Genomic DNA, 17,626 nt, shown 5'->3' on the forward strand with positions numbered 1-17,626 from the left:
TGGAGGATAGTACAGCGGGGAGGGCTTTTGTATGGTCTTGATGCAAGTTGTTATGACTTAAGAGTCAGGACCCCATGGGGAAGGACAAGCTGAACTGGCCTGAGGCTTAGTCTGGGAATTATGGTGAAAGCCTTGCTTGCTCTCAGAGCCCAGAGAACTAAGTGTTGGGATCTTTGTCTCTGTGTTTATCCAAACAACTGCAAGTACTGATAACTTACACAACTAGAGGGAAAGATAAAAGCAATGTAGATGTCCCTGGGAGACAGAATGCTAATCTCCCCAAGAGAATTTCCTATGTTTCATCTATGTAAATGATCTATGCAAATTTCCAGATGTTTTAGCTATGTAAATGATCAATCACACGTTCTATAAGTATGCTAGCAGCTCTGCATTTAATGGGCCATCTTCACCATCAGCCTGTGGTCCCCTGTCTCTGTCTCTGTTTCTCAGCTGGGGAGGCCTGGGAGGCCTGGAGCTCTCACTGAACATTATGTGTGAACTCACACCTGCCCAAAGGGGTTGGATTGCCTTCTGCCTTCTGTGACTTACATTAGATGTTCACATTTTTTTATTTTGTTTTATTGGGGCCACAACCAGCAGTGCTCAGGGCTTACTTCTGGCTCTGTGCTCAAAGATAAATTCAAGCAGTCCATATGGAGTGCAAGCAAGACAAGCACCCCACTGCTCCAATTCCTCAATTTATTTTTGGGGGTATGCCACATCTAACGGTGTCTGGGTTAACTCCTAGCTCTGCACTCAGGAATCACTCCTGGGATGCTCAGGGGGCCATATGGGATGCCAGGGATTGTACCCGGGTCAGCTGTGTGCAAGACAAGTGTCCCATCTGCTGTACTTTTTGTCTGCCCTGTATTGGATTATTTTTTTAATTAATTTTTTTTGAGCCATACCCAAGCTCAAGGCTTACTCCTGGCTCTGTGCTCAGGGCTCACTCCTGGCAGTGCTCAGAGGCAGCATATGTGGTGCTGAAAGAGGAAGTCTCAGTTTCCCCTTGTCCACTGGCTAGCAGCTCCATTTTAGCTGACTTAAGTTTATAGTTTAGACATTCCTGCAAGTTCCCTGACTCTTTCTGAGACCACCATGTTTACACTCTCCCAAGAACAGACATTCTGCCTCAGCTCTAGGGCTCACAGGAGACCAAGAGATATTGAAAGAATTAATAACCCAAAAGACGCTAAATACATAGAGGGCATTAGTCTTAGCAACACAGATGGGGGTGCTGAAGAGATAGTACAGCAGGTGGGGATTTTGCCTTAATGGCAGCTGGCCCGAGTTCAATCCCTGGTATCCTACATGATCCCCGGAGCACCACCAGGAATGATTTGTGAGTGCAGTCAGGAATAACCCCTGAGCATTGCTTTCTAGACTGTCCCAATTTGATGGAATGGGGAGTAGCTTTGCCACCTGGGTCCATCCCAGTCCCACAGCAGGACCTCCTTCTTGGAATGTTCAGAAATACAGCAACTGAAGCCTGAATCAAGTAATTGTGAGCAATGCCCAGGAGTAGATATATTTCAGAGTCAGTCAACTCCCAAATATTAGGAGCATAGCATTAACAGTCTTTCTGTGTTTAACTAAAGAGAGTTGCTGTAGAGTGAAATATAAAAAGGCTACAGGGAAAATAGAAAAGCACGTACAAATAAACAGCACTTCAAATACAAAGTCCAGAATTACCAGATCAGTAATCAAGACTGACTAGGGGAACTATGACAATGAAAGGTAAAACACAAAGGGAAGGTTAAAGATTAACTAAATTAAGGATGCTAGTGAGAGCACTATAAGGGGCTGGAGCAATAGCACAGCGGGTAGGGCATTTGCCCTGCATTTGGCCAACCCGGGTTCGATTCCCATCATCCCACATGGTCCCCCAAGCACCTCCAGGAGTTATTCCTGAGTGCAGAGCCAGGAGTTAACCCCTGTGCATCACCAGGTGTGACCCAAAAAGCAAAAACAAAGCACTGTAGCACTGTTATCCCATTGTTCATCAATTTCCTTGAGCAGGCACCAGTAACGTCTCCATTGTGAGACTTGTTATTACTGTTTTTGGCATATCGAATACACCAAATGGGTAGCTTGCCAGGCTCTGGCATGCAGGCAGGATACTCTCGGTAGCTTCGCCGGGCTCTCCGAGAGGGACAGAGGAATTGAACCCAGGTCACCAAACAACTGGAGTTTGTTCCTCAACATCCCATCTGGCCCACCGAGCACCTCAAGGAGTGATCCCAGAACGGGGCAGGAGTAACCCTGAGCATCACGGAGTATAGCCAACCCCCAACTCCACTCAAGGAAGAGGAAAGGCAGACCGGCCAGGACCCTCATGATCTGAGGAATGACTCAGTAGGAGTTGCCTGGATTAGCTTTTTGCCTCAAATCCCTTGACTTGGAGTTAAAGACCTGGCAGTCCACCACTAGCAAAGACCAGAAAAGCCTCGGGGCTGGGGCAATAACACAGCTGGTAGGGCGTTTGCCTTGCACACAGCTGACCCGGGTTCAATTCCTAGTATCCCATATGGTCCCCTGAGCACCACCATGAGTAATTCCTGAGTGCAGAGCCAAGAGTAACCCCTGTGCATCGCCAGGTGTGACCCAAAAAAAAAGCAAAAAAAAAAAAAAAAAAAGACCAGAAAAGCCTCCCACAAGTGTAGTGTCTTGCACCAAAGGAACAGGCAACCTAGAAAGACAGAAAATTTTTAGACAATAGGTCTATGCTAGCCAAAATAGCACAGAACGAAACAAAACACAGAGAAACCCAGCAGCCTACCCTCCTCGTGCCAGCAAATACCAAGAAGAGGCTACCTAGACTCCTGAGCGTCTCAGAATCTTACAAGGCTCTCTAATGCACACTCACTGGTGTCAAAGAGAACCAAGCAGGATTCTTATCTCCACCAGTCAGGAACACGGTCCTCCCACCTTCCAATACCAAGGGAGACTACAGAAAGAGCCTGGGCTTGTACCCTTACCCAGCAGAGGTAAGTGTGATTTGGCATGCTGTCAAAGCAAGCTCAGTAGAGAGTCTGGACTGCCATTAACCGCGGTGTCAGTGGAAACCATAAGGAAAAATGGAACTCACGCTCTCAACCAATATTTAAGGAACACCCTATTCAACTTGGGTATCAATGAAGTCAAACAGGGAACTGGGTTTCTATCTAAGATACTATCCAGCACCTTTCTGTAATGATATCAGAGAAGCCACTTAAAGCAGAAGATCCAGACTTCTTTAACATTACATTTAAAAACTATTCAGATTTAGGGGGTTGGAAGATAGCTCAGCGGGTAGGGCATTTGCCTTGCATGCAGTCGACCCAGGTTCGATTCCCAGCATCCATATCATCCCCTGAGCACCACCAGGAGAATTCCTGAGTGCATGAGCCAGGAGTAACCCAAAAAGTAATGCCAGGAGTGACCCAAAAAGCAAAAAAAAAAAAAAAAATTCAGATTTCAATTGAAAACAGCTCATCATACCAAAAACAAAGAAGGTATCAAAATGAGTAAGACTGAGATTTCAGAAATGTTAGAATTGCTGGCAGTGTCATTACAGCAGCCACGACCGACACCCTGCCCCAGACCCCACCCCCAAAAGCTTTAATGAGCAGAGTGAATACACTTAGTTAAAAATGAAAATAAAAAACAGAGGGCAATTCACTGATGAAGCCTAAAACACTTCAGGTTAATATCCAACAGGCAAGGGCTGGAGGGAGTGCAGAAGAGAGGAGACCAACTTGTGAGGGACTCACAGAGTCTCCAGCTCAAGGGCCTTGGAGACATTTGGGGACCCTCTCTCATTCCCTGGCAGCTCCACAGCCCTCTCACTCCCCACCCTACTCCACACACTAGAGATCAGCTCCATTCATCATAGGTAATGTATCTCCCCCAAGCACAACTGGAAAGTGGCCTCGTAACCCTTGGGGGTTTCACTGTGCTCCCCCTGGCTGGATGTGAGCATTGTCTGGAGGCCCCCAAACCTCGGGCTCCCCCCTTCCCACCAGACACACTGGGCCCTGTGAATCAGCCAGGGCGGGCAGAAGGCAGAGAAAGGTGATCTCTCAGGTTCTGGTGCAGTGTCGGGGCAAAGACGCTGCTTCCAGGCTGCCCACTTCACGCACAGCTTTGCTCTGAACCAAGAGGGGTGACTGCTGAACCCCTCAGGGCCTCAGATTCTCCACCTATAAGGCAGAAATAATAGTAACGCCAAGGCTTGGGGCTTGCAGTGATGCGTGATGAGCTTGGAGTGGCACCTGGCACAGAGGGGCCCTACTATGTCCCATTACGGTTTGCAGGACGCCCACACTGGCCAATTCAGGATCAATACTGTGTTAGCAACTCCCGTGAGCAGCGTGTGTATTCTAGCATAGCGACGATGTATTGCTCCGGGGATTGAACATGGAGCTTCCACATTCAAAGCATGCACGCCATCTCCCTGACCTTAAGAAAGAAAAGATTCACATGCGCTGGTCCAGGCTCGATCCCTGGCATCCCACATGGTCCCCTGAGCAACACCAGGAGTGATTCCTGAGTGCAGAGCCAGGAGTAACCCTTGAGCATCACCTGCTGTGGCCCAATGAACAAATTCATCAGAGCCAGAGAGACAATATGGCAGATAGGGCACTTGCTTTGCCTGTAACCAAACCAGATGCCATCCCAGGCACTACATGTAGTCCTCGGGACCCCACCAGGAGTGATCCCTGAGTCTATTTTCATTATTTATTTTGGTTTTGAGGCCAAAACCTGGGCAGTGCTCAGAGTTTACTCGTGCTCTGCCCTCAGAATTATTGCTGTTCGTGCTGGAGGGGCCACGCGGAGTGCCAGGGACTGTACCTGTGTTGGCCACACAGAAAGCAAATGCCCTCCTGCTGTCCTATGGCTGCAGCCTGGACCCGTGACCTCTGAGCACGGCTCAGTGTGGCTCCCAAACAAAACAAACCCAAATTAATTAAGTTTATACAGAATGTGTGGAGTTCATGCCCACTTCAGTCAGCTTAACCAGTGGCTGAATAAATAGCTGTACTCCTACATTTAATACATAAATAAGAAAAAATAAGAAAAACTTCATTTTGAGTAAAAAAAGTTTATACAGAATGCCAGACTATGCTTTTGAACTGCTCTTAAACATTTGTTCACCATCTACCAATCATCTAGCACTATGCTAAATTCTAGGGATTAAGAGACCTGAAGGGGCTGGAGTGATAGCACAGCAGGTAGGGCTTTTGCCTTGCACACGGCCGACCTGGGTTCGATTCCCAGCATCCCATATGGTCCCCTGAGCACCCTCAGGAGTAATTCTTGAGTGCAAAGCCAGGAGTAACCCCTGTGCATCGCTGGGTGTGACCCAAAAAGCAAAAAAAAAAAGAAAGAAAAGAAAATCTGGGGCTGTTGGGTAGGGAGTGGGTAGGACACTTGCCCTGCAAACAGCTGAAAAAGCAAGGGGCAATATGCAAGACAGCTGCAGGCTGACGCTGAAGGGAGCCAGGCCAGAGATTAGGCTGAGGAGTCCTGGCTTCGTCTTGGGGATTTTTGATCTGCTGTTATCTCAGTTCAGTTTAACAGCCCAACCCACCCACCTTGGAGGATTGTGGGGGGTGGGCTATTGCTCTCTAGGCTGGAGCAATAGTCCAGGCACTTGAGCCTCCCACACAGCTGACCCTGTCTGATCCCTGGCACCGAACACGGTCCCCTAAATCCTGCCAGGAGCGATTTTTTTTCTTTTTGGGTCACACCCAGCGATCCACAGGGGTTACTCCTGGCTCATGTACTCAGGAATTACTCCTGGCGGTGCTTGGGGGAACCATATGGGATGCTGGGAATCAAACCCCGGTCGGCTGCCTACAAGGCAAAACTCCCTACCCGCTGTGCTATTGCTCCAGGCCCCAGGAGTGATTCTTGAGTGCAGAGTCAGGAGGAAGCCCTGAGCACCACCAGGTGTGGCCCATAAAGAGAGCGAGAGAGAGCGAGAAAGCGAGAGAGAGAGAGAGAGAGAGAGAGAGAGAGAGAGAGAGAGAGAGAGAGAGAGAGCAGGAGGGGGAGGGGGAGGGGGAGGGGGAGAGAGAGGGAGGGAGGAAGAGAGAGGGAGAGGGAGAGACAAGGGGGGAGAGAGAGGGAGGGAGGGGGAGAGAGAGGGAGGGAGGGAGAGAGAGAGGAAGAGGGAGAGAGGAGAGAGAGGGAGGGAGAGAGTGAGGGAGAGAGAGAGGAAGAGGGAGAGGAGAGAGAAAGGAGAAAGGGAGGGAGAGAGAGAGAGGGAGGGAGAGAGAGAGAGGGAGGGAGAGAGAGAGAACATATCCCATATCCTACTTTCACATGGAAGGCCCTTCGGCCTGCAGGATGAGTGGTTTCGGTGGCCTGTTTGAACCCCACTAGTGACTCAGGTGGAGTCTGCCTGTCGGGACCTTCAGTCCCGACCTCTGCTTCTCCTCCCAGCCCACATTTCCCACCACTGATGATTTTCTGTTTTCAGAACTCACACTCCTCCACCCCCTCTCTAGCTCACGCTCAGGGCTGACTCTTAACTGTTCTTTCCAGACTTGGCAAGGGTATTACCACCAGGGCCAGAGCGATAGTACAGCGGGCAGGGCACGGCCTTGCAGCAGCTCAACTGGGTTCGAGCCCCAGTGCTCCCTAGAGCCCCCTGAGCCCCTCCTGGAGAAAGCCCCACACATTGCTAGGTGTGCCCCCAAACCAAAACAAACAAAAAGCACATTATTTTCCTGCTCTGTAACTGAGCATCCCTCCTCTGTATCCCACAACTCTCCACACTCAGTCGACTAGTTTGTTATTTTCACGGTCAGCGTTCCACAGCGGGCCGGTACAGGCGTGCGGGTTGAACGGAGGGATGTGTGAATGACTGAATTAGCGGGGTCCTTCCAGCCTCCCTGGCTTCCTGCCTAACCGCGGCCTCCCGAGCCTCGTCTCCACTTGCTCCTTTTCCAGCCTTGCTGTGTCTGTCCGGTCTCCTCCCTCAGGGACTCAGCCCTCACGCAAACGACGTCCAGAACTGGAGAAAACACCCTGGCCTCAGTCCCGTCTCTCAGACTCTGAAGGACAGCGAGAGTTACGCTTCAGCCCAGGAAGGAAGAGGAGGAGGAGGAGGAGGAGGAGGAAGGCCCGAGAGCCTTGGCCCGGAGTCACAAGGCAGTGAGAGCTTCTGACGTCAGCCCAGCCCAGCAGCTGTGGGCTCCCGCACGATGGCCACGGCGGGGCCTTGAGCGTTATCTGCCTGTCCAGTCCCATAATCCCCCCAGCCTGCTCCCCCCGCCCTGCCGAGACACACGTGGTGTGGCTGCAAGTGCACTGCGTGCCAGGAGAGGCCCGGGGGCACCGGGGCCGGGGCAGGAGCCGCAGGCCTGGGAGGGCTGGACGCAGAGTGGGTCACCCAGGGGTGGAGGGAGGGAGGGAGGACGAGGGCGCAGCCGCCTGTCCCTGGGCAGCCCGGGCAGCACGCGTGCACAGACTCGGACAAACAGGCACCGGATTTGTGTCTGTCTGGTGGCACTGACGTCAGGCTGGGAGCCAAGCCGCTCCAGGTGACGTCAGTGCTCAAGGAAGGTGCCGCAGAGAGCGGCCCCACCTGGGCTGCTGCGGGGGCGGGCGAGGGTGTCTCTGGGTGGTCGGACCCCAGCAGGGCTTAAGGCTGGGCTGTGGGGCCGCCCTGTTCCACGTGGGCCCAGGCACTTGGCTTTGGCAGATCCTGCCCCTGTGAGGCCAGTGCGCGCTGCTGTGTGTCTGCACGGCCCTCTGTGCCAGGGGAGGCCTGGCCAGGGCAGGGCCTCGCTGCTCCTTCCCGCCGCCCATATTCTGGCCAGGTGAGTCTGGCTTCAGAGCAACCTGCAGGGCGACTTTAGGAGCAAAGATTTGTCCAGAGGGACCAGAGAGATGACACAATGAGCTGGACAGTGCAGTGCGAGCAGGGGCCTGGGTCGGACCCCTGGCACAGGATACAGCCCACGCCCAGGAGTGAGCCCCAAACACCTCGGTGGGGCCCCCAGCAAACAAGGCCCTGGGCAGAGACCAGCACGCAGGCAGGGAGGGCGTCTGGGACAGCAGAGACATGTCCTCTCCTGAGTTCCTGAGTTGGGGCTGGGGCCAGCCCCAAGAGCAGGCCTCCCAATGGCCCCGGTGACCCCGGGAAGCGAGGGGGAAGCCCTCTCTTTGCTCCTCTGGCTCCAGCTACCCTCGGCCTCCCCGCCTGTCTCTGGGAAAGCTGTTTCTGCAGTGACGGGACAGGGCGAGGCCGGAGGCCACAGAGCTGGCCGGAAGGGCAGGGCACCGTGTGCTGCTGCCTCAGCCTGGCCCTAACCCCCTCTGACCTTAAACACTCACCCCAGCGCTGCTTTTCCCCAGACAAGGTCTGCCATTCAAGGCTCCAGTTTTGTTTGTTTTGTGGCCAGACTGGATGGTGCTCAGGGCTCAGTGCTCAGGCATCACTCCTTCCTGGTGGTGTTGGGGGCAGAAGAAACCATCTGGGTTGGTGTCCCAGGGCGCTCTGCGTCCTCTCACTGCAGGGGGTCACACGGCTTCCCCACCTGCCTTCCCTCTCTCTGCCTGCCTCAGGCTCCCCATCCTGCAGATGGGAGCCAGAGTTGCCTCCCGCCTCCACCCCTGCTTCCCTCCGTGCTCCCTCTAGAGGAAGGCTAAGTCGGGAGGGGCCCAGGAACAGGGTGCCCCGAGAGGGGCTTCAGAACCCAGGAGAGACATCCTGGACACTGGGGGTGCCCTCCCACGATGGCAGCATAAAGGGAGGACCGGGTGACAGAGCACAGGACAGCGGGGAGGGCGCTTGCCTTGCATGAGGCCAGCCCGGCCCATTTTGATCCCCGGCATCCCATAGGGTGCCCTGAGCACTTCCAGGAGTGAGTCCTGAGTGCAGGGCCAGGAGTAAGACCTGCGCATCAGCAGGTGTGGCCTCAAAACAAAAAGGTATTTTACTTTTTGGGGGGACCACATCTAGCAGTGCTCAGGGATCACTCCTGGTGGGTTCAGGAGGCCCTAAGGGAGACCACGGATAGAGCCTGGGTCAGCCGCATGCAAGGCGATGCCTACCCACTGTACTGTATCCAGCCCCAAGAAAAAGGATTTCTTTAAGTGCGCATTTCAGTCCTGGACCTGTTTAGCCGGCAGCCTGAAACGGCGAGCGCCCAGCACTGTGGCACACACACACACACACACAATTGAGAACCACCGACCCGATGGCTGCGTCCCTCTCAGCTGCTCCTCTCTCCTCCATCTTTGGGCCTGCCCCCCTCTCTCCTCCCTGCGCCCTCCTCACCCCACCCCTCCGCTCCTGCAGACAGCTGGGCCACGCGGCCGGTGAGGCAATCGGGCGTCCCTGACCCCTTCCGCTGCGCAGTGAGCAGTGGCCTTTTAATCTCGCGGTGATGAAGTGCAGCCTTCAGCGGGGACATTTAAGGCGCAGCCACCCTCCGGCGGAAGGCCAGAGAAGAGGCTGTGGTGGCAGAGACCACAGGCTAGCTCCCGCCCCGCCGCCCAGCCACCATGTTTCTCGCCACAGTCAAGCTGTGCGCTGGCAGCTCCTACAGACACGCGCGCAACATGAGGGGTGAGTGTGGGCCAGGGCGGCTCAGGGGGCAGCAGAAGGACTAGAGCCCGAGGTGCAAGCCCCCTCCCTCTGTACCTCTCTGTGGGTTTGGGTTTGGACCTCACTGCTGATGTGCAGGTCTCACTCCTGGCCCTGCACTCAGGACTCACTCCTGGAAGTGCTCAGGGCACCCTATGGGATGCTGGGGAACAAAACGGACCGACCGGACTGGCCTCATGCAAGGCAAGCGCCCTCCCCGCTGTCTTATGCTCTGTCACCCGGTCCTCCCTTTGTGCTGCCATCATGGGAGGGCGCCCCCCAGTGTCCAGGATGTCCCTCCTGGGTTCTGAAGCCCCTCTTGGGGCACCCCTTTCCGGGGTCCCTCCTGACTTAACCTTCCTCTCGAGGAAGCAGGGAGGGAAGCAGGGGCGGAGGCAGGAGAAGGCAGTCTTGCAGGGTGGGGAGCCTGAGGCAGGCAGAGAGAGGGGAGGCGGGCCGGGCCAGGAAGCCTTGTGACCCCCTGTAGTGAGAGGACGCAGGGTCAGGAGACAGCAGAAGCACCTGCCTTGCAGGAGTCTCAGCAGTTCCATCACTGGCACCAAGTATGGTTCCCTGAACCCACGGGAGTGTTCCTTGAGCACAGAGTCCTGAGCACTGCTGGGTGTGGGCCTTCCCCCCCCACCCCCCGAAAAAGACAGACCCTAGTTCTGAAAGATGTTTTCGTAGAGCTTTCCGGGGCCAAGCCATCTGAGTTAACCCTGCCCCACGGGAAGGAAGGCAGGTCACAAGAAGCCCTTGCTTCTGTTTTTAGTTTTGTTTGGGGATCACTCCTAATGATGCTCAGGAGTTACTCCTGGCAGCGTGGGGGACCAAATGTGGATTGAACCCGGGTTGACCGAGTGTAAGGCAGACCCCTCCCCGCTGTCCTATCTCTCCAGTCCCTTATTTTTGTTTTCTTCTTTGGTTTCGGGCCACACCCCATGCTGCTCAGGGCTTACTCCTGGCTCTGTCAGGGGTCACTCCTGGTGGGCCCGGGGGCCATCTGGGGTGCCTGGCATCAGCCCTGGGTCAGCGGCGTTTAAGGCAAGCGCCTGCCCCTGCCCTATGGCTTTGGCCAGCTTCTGCTTTCTGAGAGGTCACACCAAGTCCCTGGGGGTGAGGGAGGGAGAACCACTCCTGGAACTACTCAGAGTCACTCGTATCAGGCGGTGCCGGGGCAGAACTCCCGCCTCCCTGCACAAAGCCCTCACGGTGCTTTTTCCCCATGCCCCCAGCCATCTCCCTGGCCCCTCATTCTTTCTCTGAAGCCAGATTTTTTCTGCTTGTTCAAACAAAGTGTCTATCTCTCCCTTTCAAGGACATTCCTGGGCTGGCAGTCTAGTGGGTGGGCACTTGCCTTGCGCAGTGGACCCGGCTAGTCCCCTGAGCCCTGTGAGCACCACCCGGTGAGGCCCCAAAACAAACCAACAAAATTCCTTTGGTCTCTGGCACAGCCCCTGCCCCCAGGCAGAACCAGGTCCTGGCACCCTGTGGCAGCCAGTATGCCCGGGGGTTCGAGGAGCTACGACAGCTAGACGGGCCTGGCTCGGCCCAGTGCCTGTGAGGCATCTGGCTTCCAGAAGGAAGCCCTTTCCCTGGCAACCAGCTTCTGTTAAGAGGGGTGGGAGGGCCACTGCACAGGGCCATTCCTGGCTCTTCTTGACCGTCTTTCCCTGCAGGGCTGAGGCAGCAGACGGTGCTGGCCATTGGCCAGGAGCTGAACCGGAGGGCTCTGGCGGGCCCAGGCCCCAGCGCTTGGATCAATCAAGTCCGGCGTCGGAGCTCTCTGCTGGGTAAGAGCTGAGGGCGCGCGGGGGCCAGTGCTGAGCATGAGGCTTTGGGCCCACACGCCCCTGAGGCCTGGCTGCTCAAGGCCAGAGACTTCCCTGGGCCCACAGCTGCCTTGGCCTTGCCCCTCCGAGGAGTGAGATGAAAGGGATGCAGGCAGCGAGGCGTGGGGTCGGGAAGGAGGCACGCTGAGCCCCGCTCTCACTCCAGGCTCTCGGCTGGAAGAGACGCTCTACAGCGACCAAGAGCTGGCCTACATCCAGCAGGGGGAGGAGGCCCTGCAGAAGGCCCTGGGCATCCTAGGTGAGCCGGACGGCTGGAAAAAGGAGAACCAGCAGGTAAGGGCAGGCTGGAGGACCCACCCACCAACGCCTGAGGGCAGCGGGGGCCGTTCCTCAGGACCCTCCTCATGCAGAGGCAGCTGAGTTTTGTCTTAGGGGCTTTTTCTTGGCGGGGTGGGGGAAGGAGAGGACACACCTGCCAGTGCTCAAGGCTGACTCCTGGCAGGGCTCAGGGGACCAGATGGGGTGCCATGGGTTGAAGCAAGTCGGCCCTGTGCAAGGCAAGCGCATCTTACCTGCTGTGTTCACCCGAGAACTCTCCCATCCAAGAATCTGCCTGAGGATATTCCCTCCCCCGTCATTCTACCCTAGAAGCTTGGGTTTGAGGAGCGCTGCTCCTGTGTCCTGGGCCGCCCTTCCCAAATGCTGCTCGAGTCAGCCGAGACGGGCACAGCGGTCCCTGTGCCAGGGCCAGGGCACAGGCTGGGCTCACCTGCACCAGGAGCAGAGCACCAGACACGGCCCCGCATGGAGAGCAGCCACAGTGTACATGAGAAAGACCCATGGTCCTTTTGGAACTTGGAACTTCATCGTCACGGAAAGATGTGTGCTGCCCATGGTCAGACCTCTCTCAGGCCGGGCCACCAACCTTACATGTGGGAGCCCTGGGCTTCATCACTGAGCACAGGCTGTCGAGCTGGCTTTATGTAGGCAAGCATCATAGCTGTGGGGTCCTGGCCAAAGAATGGAACCTTCTGGGGCAGTTTTTGTTTTGGGCGGGTCACACCTGGCGATGCACAGGGGTTACTCCTGGCTCATGCACTCAGGAATCACTCCTGGTGGTGCTCAGGGGACCATATGGGATGCTGGGAATCAAACCCGGGTCAGCCACATGCAAGGCAAACGCCCTACCCGCTGTGCTATTGCTCCAGCCCCTCCCCTTGTTTTCTTTCCTTCCTTCCTTCTTCCTTTGGGGGAGGCACACCTGGTGATGCTCAGGGGTCCCTCCTGGCTCTGTGCTCAAGGATCAGTCCTGATGGTGCTGGGAACCAAGCCCAGCGTGGTGCCATCACGGCCGGAGCCTTACCTGCTGCGCTCTTCTAGCCCACTGGACATTTGCTCTCTAACCTTTGTCCTGGGCTGGCTCCCTGCCAGGCGAACGGGGACCTCGTGCTGAGCAAAGTGGTCCCGGACGTGGGCAAGGTGTTCCGGCTGGAGGTGGAGGTGGAGCAGCCCGTGGAGAGGCTCTATGAAGAGCTGGTGGAGCGCATAGAGGCCACGGGGGAGTGGAACCCCAATGTCAAGGCCATCAAGGTGAGGCGCGGGCGGGTGTGCCAGGACCCCGCCCACAGTGCGCGTGAAAGGTGGCTCAAGAGAGCAGCTGTGTGGGTGCTGCCTTCGGCCCAGCGCTGGCCGAGGAGTGACCCGGGGTCCCTGTGGCCCGGCAGGTTCTGCAGAAGATCGGAAAGGACACCCTCATCACCCATGAACTGGCTGCGGAGTCGGCAGGAAACCTCGTGGGGCCCCGCGACTTCGTCAGTGTGCGCTGCGCCAAGCGCCGGGGCTCTACCTGTGTGCTGGCCGGCATGGCCACACACTTCGGGGAGATGCCCGAGCAGAAAGGGGTCATCAGGTAATGCTGCAGCCCCACCGCACGCACCCCTTTCCTCAAAAGCCACTGGGTCCTGACCTTCCCAGAGTTGACTCTTCCCCAAGGGGCCTCGCCCAGCTGGACTCGGGCTGCCCCGGGCAGTGTCCCGGGGTCCTTCCCGGAGGTGTTGGGGAGACCGTGCAGATCGGGGGCATCACCCACCGGGCTCTCTGGCCAGGGCTGAGGCTGGCTCAGAAGTGCAGAGGTGGTTGCGGTGCACTCCAGCCCCCTTGGCACTACCCAACCTTCCGAGGAGCCCAGCCACCACCTTGGACCTCCCCCACCTCCCTGTGCCCCAGCCCCTAGATGCCAGCCGGACCCACTGGTTCTGCTCCAGCAGCTTCCCCAGGCCCAGGGCGCTTCTCTGAGGAGATCTGGAAAGGGCACATTTTTACAGGAGATATGTGGCTCCTGCAGCAAGCTAGCATGCGAATATGTGTACAGGGTAGCCCTCGCACTGCGCATGGCCTCCCGTGCATGGCTGGGGGTCGCTCCCAAGCACAGAGTCAGGAGTAGCCCCTCAGTATGCCAGGTAGGGCCCAAGTGCTTCCCACTCCCCCCAAAATGGGCTCTGACTTTAGTCTTGGATTTTTTTGAGGGGCCACACCCAGCTGTGCTCAGGGGCACTCCTGGAGGAATTGGGGGACTGGGGATGAGGTGCTGGGGACTGCACTTGGGTCTGCTGCAGGAAAGGCAAACGCCTTACCTTCTGTACTCTCTCCAGCCCGGCTCAAGTCTTGCTTTTTTTGGGGGGCGCGGGGGCACACCTGGTGGTACTCAGGACTTACTCCTGGTTCTGTGCTCAGAACCGTATGGGATGCCAGGATCACACCCAGGTCTGCGTGTGCAAGGCCACCCCCCTACCTCATGCACTACAGCCCCGAGACTTGTTTATTTGCAGAGCTGAGCACGGGCCCACCTGCATGCTGCTCCGGCCTGTGACGGGGAGCCCCTCAAAGACCAAACTCACCTGGCTGCTCAGCATCGACCTCAAGGTGAGGCACGGCTGGAAGGGGGCAGCGAGGAGACCACCTGTGCAAGGGACACAGTTCTTCTGGGCTCTGCGGGGCTGCTCGCAGTTCCACTCCTTCACAGCCTGCATTAGCTCCCTTGCAACCCTTCTCAAGGCACACTGAGAGTTGACCGTTTCGTAAAGGAGGCAGCTTAGGCTGCAGCAAGTGACTTGCTCAGGGTCACGCAGCTGGGAAGAAATGGGTTGACAAATTCTGTGCCTCTGTCAGTGTCCTGAAGGCAGTGCCACTGTGCGGTCCTCCAGCCCATGACCCAGACTCCGTGCAAGGTCGTCCCTCCCAGCAGAGCCAGAGGGTCAAGCCGCGGGCAGCACGCAGGTCAGTGCACACACAGAACGGCAGTGTGGATGACCCTGTTCTCTGATCTTCTCCTCCAGGGCTGGCTGCCGAAGACCATCATCAACCAGGTGCTCTCCCAGATCCAGGTGGACTTCGCCAACCACCTGCGCCAGCGGCTGAAGTCCAGCACCCCCGCGGAGGTCAGGGGCTAGAGAAGAGGCTGCTCCAGGGGCCCCCGCGCTGGCGAACGCCTGCCTGGAGCCTGCCAGCCGAAGCTCTGGGCATGGGGGGTGGGAGTAGCGTGTTCAAGGGTACTAGTTGGTAAAATTTTAGTACAAGGAAATAGCGATGAGGCTAAAAAGAGCATTCTATCATTTCCCACTGATTAACTAGGAAGTGAAAGGTCCCCGAAGGACAAAACATTCCCCTGAACCCCATCCTGGGACTTTAGGGGGGAAGAAAATCTTTAAAATACTATTTTTTTCTTGGAAAAAAAAGAGCCCAAAAACTCATTACTAGACTGGTTCCCCTACTTTTTTCTTCTACAAGCACCTGCCAGAATAAAAGAATCAGAATCAAAACAGCATCCAGCTGTGCGGCTGGCTACGCACAGCAGTAGCACCTGCACATATGTAGCCAATCCTGAACCCAGCACATATGGGCCCCGGAACCCTGGGTGGAGCCCAAAAGCCAAAAAAGGAAAGAAAAAGAATCATGTCAAAACTTTAGGCTGCCTGCTCCAAAACACTACAGAACGGACTTGAGAGGTAGGACTGTGGGTAAAGCTGACTTGGCTTCAGTGTGGCACTGCATACAGGAGTGAGCCTCAGGTGCAGACCAAGAATAAGCTCTGAGCACAGCAGCTGTGGCCCCGAGCCCCAAGCCCATCCCACCCACCCCTATCAAATAAACTCTAAAGGGCTGGGGAGATGGCTCAGTCGAGGGTACATGCCTGGCACATGAGTTCAAAGCCTGGAACCACATGATCCCCCAAGAGATGCAGGAGGGGGGCTGGATCAATAGCACAGTGGGGAGGGTGTTTGCCTTGCACACGGCCAACCCGGGTTCGATTCCCAGCATCCCATATGGTCCTCTGAGTACCGCCAGGAGTAATTACTGAGTGCAAAGCCAGGAGTAACCCCTGTGCACTGCCAGGTGTGACCCCCCCAGAAAAAAAAAGAGATGCAGGAGGGCCCCTCAAAAAAAAAAAAAGGCCACTTACAGGAAACTCCTAACACAGTGCAACTTTATACTAAAGGAAATAGTAAAGGAAATGTGGACCGAGGTTTTTATTCAAACCAAATCCTCTAGCTTTTATTGAAAGGAAAATATTGCTGGGGACTTATGCCAATTTTATCAGAATCTTTCACAAATTTTTATTTTCCACAATATATAGGATCCCAAATCCATTCTCTTGTTTTTTTTTTGTTTGTTTGTTTGTTTTTGGGTCACACCCGTCGATCCTCAGGGGTTACTCCTGGCTCATGCACTCAGGAATTACTCCTGGCGGTGCTCAGGGGACCATATGGGATGCTGGGATTCGAACCTGGGTCGGCTGTGTGCAAGGCAAATGCCCTACCCGCTGTGCTATTGCTCCAGCCCCTCTTGTTAGGTTTTTGAGCCACCTTCTGGCGGTGTATGTAGAGCTGGGGACCAAACCCAGAGTGCAAGCAGGTTTACTCCTGGCTCTCTCTCTCTCTCTCTCTCTCTCTCTCTCTCTCTCTCTCTCTCTCTCTCTCTCTCACACACACACACACACACACACACACACACACACACACACACACACACACACACACGTTAAACTTGTAGCTGATTAATAGGCAATAGACAAGGGTTTTCACTTACCTACCTGAAGAAAGCATACATGAGCATGGAAAGTTATTAGTACAGTAGTTAAAAGCAGGTTTTCTCATCCCCCATGACAGTAAGAGAACTGTGCCATAGCTCAGCACACAGCCTCTCAGCCTGACTCTGGGTGCCAGCTCATCTGCTTGAACTTTCTGGAATCACAGTGGCTGAAAGGACAGCACAGGGTGGGGCAGATTCTAAAATCGAGAGGACTGACGCTTTCCAAGTAAGAGCTAGGGTCGGTTTACCTTGCAGAAATGTGAGAGTAGAATGCTTTTCCAGGCTAGTTCTAAAGGCACTGATTTACAGCAGTTGAAAATAGAGTTCTAGCTTATTTATTAAGTACATTAGCAATAATGGGAATGCTAGTATTTATTAAGGCATTAAAATTTTATGACTGATAGCTAATTTATTATTATTTATTGGTTGTTCAAAAAAGGCTTACTTTTGGCAGATGAAATGACAGCGCATCTGGGGCTGGAGAAATAGTACAATGGGTAGGGCACTTGCCTTGCATGCAGCCAACTCAGGTTCAATCTCAGGCAGCTCATATGGACCCCCAAGCACCAAGAGTGATTCCAGAACACAGAGCCAGGAGTAAGCCCTGAGTACCACTGGGCTTATCAACCCCAACAACAAAATCATTCATCTGGGGCTGGAGCGATAGAATGACAGGGCACTTGCCTTACATGTGGCTCACCTGGGTACAATCCTGGCACACAGGTGGCCCCCTGAACCTGCCAGGAGTGACCCCTGAGAAAAGAGCCAGGAGTAAGCCCTGAACAAGCCAGGTCCCTTCCCGTCCACCCTCCGCCCTGGAAAAAATAAAGGAATTATTGTTATCTATCCAGGAGCCTGACAGGGGAGAGTTGTAGGTATTTCAGAATGGAGTTACCATCCCTTCCCAGTTAAGGTGTCGAAGGGGAGGCTTGATGGGGAGACCAAGTCTGAGTCATGGCACATAGTTCCAGTACTGTCAGGGGCACCTCTTGTCCTCTAAACAAACCAGGGAGTAGCTCCTGAGCGCGTGTGTGCTCGGATACACTGAGCCACCAAACTGACGGCATTCGTTTAAAGATGTAGAAAGTAACGTACCCTGGTTTAAAAAGAAACACTGGCTAATGGTAAGGACCTGTGCTTTCAACATAGTGGTTCTGAGCTG

At 55.1% G+C, this 17,626-nt stretch overlaps 1 protein-coding gene across 2 annotated transcripts; it reads left to right on the forward strand.

Annotated features, from left to right (window-relative positions):
• Nucleotides 1–8,872: 8,872 nt before the first annotated feature.
• Nucleotides 8,873–15,729, forward strand: STAR (steroidogenic acute regulatory protein). 2 transcript variants are annotated; one of them, XM_004606932.2, is made up of 7 exons: nt 8,873–9,565; nt 11,263–11,376; nt 11,582–11,709; nt 12,808–12,966; nt 13,101–13,285; nt 14,205–14,298; nt 14,712–15,729. In XM_004606932.2, exons 1-7 carry the CDS (start codon nt 9,502–9,504, stop codon nt 14,823–14,825), a joined length of 858 nt encoding a protein of 285 aa, XP_004606989.1. In that variant the 5' UTR covers nt 8,873–9,501; the 3' UTR covers nt 14,826–15,729. The 2 variants fall into 2 exon arrangements, with proteins under 2 accessions (XP_004606989.1, XP_054994150.1); XM_055138175.1 differs by lacking the exon at nt 14,205–14,298.
• The last annotated feature ends 1,897 nt before the right edge of the window (nt 15,730–17,626 follow it).

This window comes from Sorex araneus, chromosome 1 (genome assembly GCF_027595985.1).
Source record: "Sorex araneus isolate mSorAra2 chromosome 1, mSorAra2.pri, whole genome shotgun sequence".
In the NCBI taxonomy this organism is placed as follows: Eukaryota; Metazoa; Chordata; class Mammalia; order Eulipotyphla; family Soricidae; genus Sorex; species Sorex araneus.

Excerpts from the sequence above, each read along its gene's own strand:
- STAR (XM_004606932.2), top strand. The coding sequence starts at position 9,502 with ATGTTTCTCGCCACAGTCAAGCTGTGCGCTGGCAGCTCCTACAGACAC. Across the intron at positions 11,377-11,581 it reads GCGTCGGAGCTCTCTGCTGG|GCTCTCGGCTGGAAGAGACG; the intron begins GTAAGAGCTGAG and ends CTCTCACTCCAG. Across the intron at positions 11,710-12,807 it reads GGAAAAAGGAGAACCAGCAG|GCGAACGGGGACCTCGTGCT; the intron begins GTAAGGGCAGGC and ends GCTCCCTGCCAG.